Consider the following 6000-nt stretch of genomic DNA (forward strand, 5'->3'; position numbering starts at 1 on the left):
AGACAAAACACTGTGCAACATAAATTTTGACATCAAGCTGTTCAACCAGATAAGAGGATACTTACGAGTAAGTTGTTTTCCTAGAATCTCAAGAATCTGGATATCTCTACTTCTGCTTCAGGTGGCTTCTGATTCGGTTCAAAAGGGAATTCAGCTTTCAAGATACTCTTAGACTTTGGGAGGTTAGAATAATTTCTTGTGAATTGTATGTATGAATGCACTTTGATCTACAATTTATTTTCAAAGGAAAGTTGAGGACACTTTTTGTTTTAAGTCCATTTTTATCTGAAGGAACAAAAGATTCTTTAATCTGTTGATTTTTCAACTGCTTTTTGCAGTGCAGTAGTGAATATTGAGAGCTACATTATAAAACTCAATTAACTTGTTCCAACATATGTTTTGTACTGGACGTTGCCCATCATAGAGTTAGGTTAGTGTTATTTTTAAATCTATGCATTAATTATGTACCATCAATGGAAATCGGTTTATTTTTTACTGCAGATATATTTGTTTGAATCGAATCATGCTACTAGTATAAAACATGCATGATATATTACATTGACATTCCTAAAATATTTGTGAGATCCTTAAAGAACATTCTTTTTGCTATCTCTAAGCAAAATATTTTCCACTTTCATCGTCTCTTTTGGTAGTTTTCAACCCGGCGTCAAAAGCTATTTGATCCTTAATCTGTGGACACTTTGTAGAATTTCATCAAAAGCTTGAAAAGTAAACTGCAATAGAACCAGCTTGAATAGGGGCTTTATGATAACTGTGAACGATGCAATGTTTCACTGTTGGACTGTTTGATCTGACTATGCATCATTTCTTATTTACTTCAGCAGATTTTTTTATTAAGTTTAGTTTTCGGGGATTGAGTCAATTTTATTTCTTATGTTTTTAATCAGATGTTGAGCCACACTCTCTATGCATTTTTATAGGTTATGTGGACTGGGTTGCCTTGTCAGAATTTTCATCTTCTGATATGCTGTGCTATACTAGATACTGAAAAACAGAAGATAATGGAAGACCATTACGGCTTTAATGAAATTCTAAAGGTATGGATTTGTTTGAGAACTATAAACTAAGGAAGAAAGATTCTAAGGGGAGTAAGAGGTGACCGTGGCTGACAAGGAAAGTCAAGGACAGTATAAAACTAAAAGAGAAGTGTATAACATAGCAAAGATGAGCGAGAAGCCAGAGAATTGGGGTACTTTAAAGAACAACAGAAGGTAACTAAAAAGGCAATGTGGGGAGAAAAGATTAAGTACGAAGGTAAGTTAGCAATGAATATAAAGGAGGTTGGTAAAAGCTTCTTTAGGTATGTGAAGAGGAAATGATTAGTTAAGACAAATGTGGGTCCCTTGAAGACAGAATCAGGTGATTTTATTATGGGGAACAATGAAATGGCAGACGAGTTGACCAGGTACTTTGGTTCTGTCTTCACTAAGAAAGACACAAACAATCTCCCAGAAGTACTAGGGGACAGAGGATCTAGGGTGACAGAGGAACTGAAGGGAATTCACATTAGTCAGGAAAAGGTGTTGGGTAGACTGATGGGACCGATGGCTGATAAATCCCCAGGGCCTCATGGTCTGCATCCCAGGGTACTTAAGGAGCTGGTTCTAGAAACCGTGGACGCATTGGTGATCATTTTCCAATGTTCTACAGATTCTGGATCAGTTCTTGTGGATTGGAGGATAGCTAATGTTATCCCACTTTTTAAGAAAGGAGGGAAAGAGAAAACAGGGAATTATAGACCAGTTAGCCTGACATCCGTGGTGGGGAAGATGCTGGAGTCAATTATTAAAGATGTAATAACGGCACATTTGGATAGTAGCAACAGGATCGGTCCAAGTCAGCATGGATTTATGAAGGGGAAATCTTGCTTGACTAATCTTCTGGAATTTTGTGAGGATGTAACAAGTAAAATGGATAAGGGAGAGCCAGTGGATGTAGTGTATCTGGACTTTCAGAAAGCCTTTGATAAGGTCCCATGCCAGAGATAGTGGACAAAATTAGAGCACATAGTATTGGGGGTAAGGTATTGACATGGATAGAAAATTGTTTGACAGACAGGAAACAGAGTAGGAATTAACGGGTCCCTATCAGAATGGCAGGCAATGACTAGTGGGGTACCGGAAGGCTTGGTGCTGGGACCACAGCTATTTACAATATAAATGATTTAGATGAGGGAATTAAAAGTAACATTAGCAAATTTGCAGGTGACACAGCTGGGTGGCAGTGCTAACTGTGAAGAGGGTGTGAGGATGCAGGGTAACTTGGACAGGTTGGGTGAGTGTGCGATTGCATGGCAAATGCAGTATAATGTGGATAAATGTGAGGTTATCCACTTTGGTGGCAAGAACAAGAAGGCAGATTATTATCTGAATGGTGTCAGATCAGGAAGAGAGAAAGTACAACGAGATCTGGGTGTCCTTGTACATCAGACAGTGAAAGTAAGCATGCAGGTGCAGCAGGCAGTGAAGAAAGCTAATGGCATGCTGGCCTTCATAACGAGAGGATTTGAGTATAGGAACAAAGAGGTCCTTCTGCAGTTGTACAGGGCCCCAGTGAAACCACATCTGGAGTATTGTGTGTAGTTTTGGTCTCCTAATTTGAGGAGGGACATTCTTGCTATTGAGGGATTGCAGTGTAGGTTCACGAGGTTAATTTCCGGGATGGCGGGACTGCCATATGATGAAAGAATGGAATGACTGGGCTTGTTTTAATTGGAATTTAGAAGAATGAGAGGTGATCTTATAGACATGTATCAAATTATTAAGGAATTGGACAAGCTAGATGCAGGAAACATGTTCCCGTGGCAAGAATAAGGGGTAGGCCATTTAAAATTGAGATGAGGAAAAGCTTTTTCACCCAGAGAGTTGTGAATTTGTGGAATTCTCTGCCTCAGAAAGCAGTGGAGGCCGATGCACTGGATGCATTCAAAAGAGAGTTAGATTGAGCTCTTGGGGCTAGCGGAATCAAGGGATATGGTGAGGGCAGGAACGGGGTACTGATTGTGGATGATCAGCCATGATCACAATGAATGGCGGTGCTGGCTTGGGGCCAAATGGCCTACTCCTGCACCTATTTACTTTGTTTCTAAGGAGCAAAGCCATGCATTATTCATATGGTTCTGATCAGTATATTAAAGTCGTTTACAGCCATGATCTTTATTTAAATGGTATTGTATTGATTTTACCTTTCTTAATCCATTGGTCATATATTTGGTATCTGGTGTCACTGGCAAGTTCAAAATGCATTCCTTTTTCCAAGTTGACTTTGGATTTGGTGGCTTGTTTGGTAATTTCAGAGAGTAATTAAGAGTCAACCACTTTAGTGAGGGGGATCATGTGAGTGGCATTCCAGGTGAGGATGGAATATTTCCTCAATGAAGGCCATCAGAGAGCCATTACAAACATTATGTAATGTTAAAATATCAAACAATTGGGTATTAAACTGGATTTAAATTCCCAGCTACCATGAAGGTGTTTGAATGTGTTTTTCTGGACTCGGGTCCAGTAACTGACAAATGTGTCTCTACTGAACCTGCCAGATTGCACAAAGGATATTTTATTTTTATTATCTTCAGCACATCAATGAGCTGTCCTTGAAATTGGATGTAGATGACGTGCTTTGTAAAGCAGAGGCAATTTACAGCCAAATGAAAAATTGCAAGGTTAGTAATACATTTAGATGAATTTAACTTTACTGTTGCAATGATTGCGCTGAAAGTGACAAAGCTCTGGGATTATTCTTGTATATTCTTGACTTTTTCTTAAATATATTTTCGTGTTACATAGTTAGATCATGATAAACTTTGAAAATAAAAGTAACTCATTGGCAGTTATTAATGATCTTCTGATACTTTTCATTGAAACCATTTTAATCAAATAACAATTACATTTGCAAACTCGTGGTTATCTGTTGTCATGTGACCTTATCAGTTAGTGTAGAGAATCTGCCGAAATTTCTTGAGAAAAGATTTACCATAGCAACCTTAGATTACCATATTTCAATTTCCTGTAGGTTATCATTGTCGTCAAAGTCATGTTAAATTTTTGAATCATTAATACTATGAGCATATATTATATAAAATTGAAATAACTTCAAATTAAAACTCATGACTTTTTTAAATTCATCTTTTTATCACTACAGGAATTGCCGCAGGCTGTCGCTGAGATTCTTGGGCTGAAGGATAGTACTATCGTAACCCCAGATCTGGAAACTGGTGTGTCAGAAACAAGAGTTACCAAAACTCCCTGGAAGACAAACCATTCAAATGCAACAGCAACCTCCCTTACAGAGGCGAGTGAAGATTTAACGGGGTATAGAGACACTGCTCAAAATGGGCACAAAATGACAGTTGTTGAGTGAAACTAATGGCTGCAACTTTTTGAAATCCATGAGATGCCACAATTTGTTTACTTTTTGCTGAAGTCCTTGTCGGTGACACATCAGTATTTGGATTGATCAATGGGTTTAGTTATGTGGTGTAAGAGAATGATAGGACATATTGCAATTCCAAGTGTTTAAAATGAATGTAGAGGAAATACGTTTTTCTAATTACTTAAACCATAATGGCCTTCATTGGGTAATGCATTTTTCAGACCATGTCAAGCACTTGCATGGATGCTGGAAAACAAAGAATTTGTTTTGTATTGATATAAAAAAATATTTTGTTGATTCACGGAAGTTTATCCAGTTAGTGTATGGTTTTATTTTTTTAAAGGTTTTCTTTTTCTCAGAAATAATTAGACTAAAATTCATAATTAATTGAATTAAAAAATATACAAGATTAAATTAAATCTTAATTGGCTCGTCCAATCCACAGATGATTAATTCCACCCATAACAGGGCATCCTATGTGATGACTTGCATTTTCATGTGACCAGTTTTTGTGGGAAGTGAGACTTTTTGGCAAGCAAATGTACTGGTTAGGTGATAATAAGCTATCATTTATTTTTTTGCAAAAGCTCTACCAATTTAATTATTTTAAGTAATGAAGCGATGTTTTGTGCTGCCCTCTGGATTTGGAATTAGCTATTCTAATTGTTCTAATGTGATTGCTCACAAGAGTATAGAAAATGATCTGTGATTACTGAAAATTGGACTGATTAAATTAATCTACAGTGGTGTAAGAATGTCCTAACTGTTTTTGTCACTGCCGTGTTATATGCTGTGTCAATTAACAAACATTTATATTATAATGTTAATAATAATGCCAGAGGATGATTTGATTTACCATATACTTGCAAGATCTGAAGTTAATTGACAGCATTACCTTTCAGGATCCCAATAAGGTTTTGCATGTAGTAGAGATGATCACCTCTGCCAAAAAAAGCTTGCTCAAATTACAATTAACAGCATCCTTAGTAAACTAACAACCCACTCAAAAGTTCCCCCAAAACATTTGTATACTTTTCTTCAGCTGACAATATTTGTTGAGAAGCTTAATTTTAAAGCTGTAGCATTGCTGGTCCATACATTAATGTATGGTACAATAAAGCACATTGAATAAATCTATAACTTGATTTACCATATGCTTTTTAATGTGTTAAGAATGTACAGTGGCAAAATTTCTAACATTGTAAAAAGCCTGAAAATTTGTATTCTGAAAATATGTATAAAAATGTAATATATAACTTTCCTCTATATAATAAGTAGTTTGTTTTCACAACACCAATTTGTTGAGCGAATGAGTTGAAAAATATTCTGTTTGTGCTGTTTGCATGTTACTGCAGAAAAAAAATCTCTTGCCTTTTAAATATAGTCTTTTTTACATGGGAAGAAAACAATTACAATGAAAGGTTTATAATGTTGGCCTTCAATTGAATAATGAAGATGAAACTTTTAAATATAACTAGACTATGTGGGACCCATTGGGTCCCAGTCACACGGGAGGCCTTTCTGGAGTGCTAGTACGGGTGTTGTGGGCTGAAGGGACTGGTTTCCTGAGGGCCAGTATGGACATTGTGGGCCAAATGGATTCTTGGG

General features: G+C 36.8%; 1 protein-coding gene across 1 annotated transcript in view; it reads left to right on the forward strand.

The window, feature by feature from the left end:
* tbc1d15 (TBC1 domain family, member 15) overlaps positions 1–5771 on the forward strand; it is a 45187-nt gene extending 39416 nt beyond the window's left edge. Inside the window, exons 14-17 of the mRNA XM_055650742.1 lie at positions 85–182; positions 942–1058; positions 3596–3682; positions 4162–5771. Of these exons, the coding sequence (XP_055506717.1) occupies positions 85–182; positions 942–1058; positions 3596–3682; positions 4162–4380 (521 nt within the window). The 3' untranslated portion in view covers positions 4381–5771. The remainder of the gene's footprint in view (positions 1–84; positions 183–941; positions 1059–3595; positions 3683–4161) is intronic.
* Positions 5772–6000: the final 229 nt, after the last annotated feature.

This window comes from Leucoraja erinacea, chromosome 19, assembly GCF_028641065.1.
Source record: "Leucoraja erinacea ecotype New England chromosome 19, Leri_hhj_1, whole genome shotgun sequence".
In the NCBI taxonomy this organism is placed as follows: domain Eukaryota; kingdom Metazoa; phylum Chordata; class Chondrichthyes; order Rajiformes; family Rajidae; genus Leucoraja; species Leucoraja erinaceus.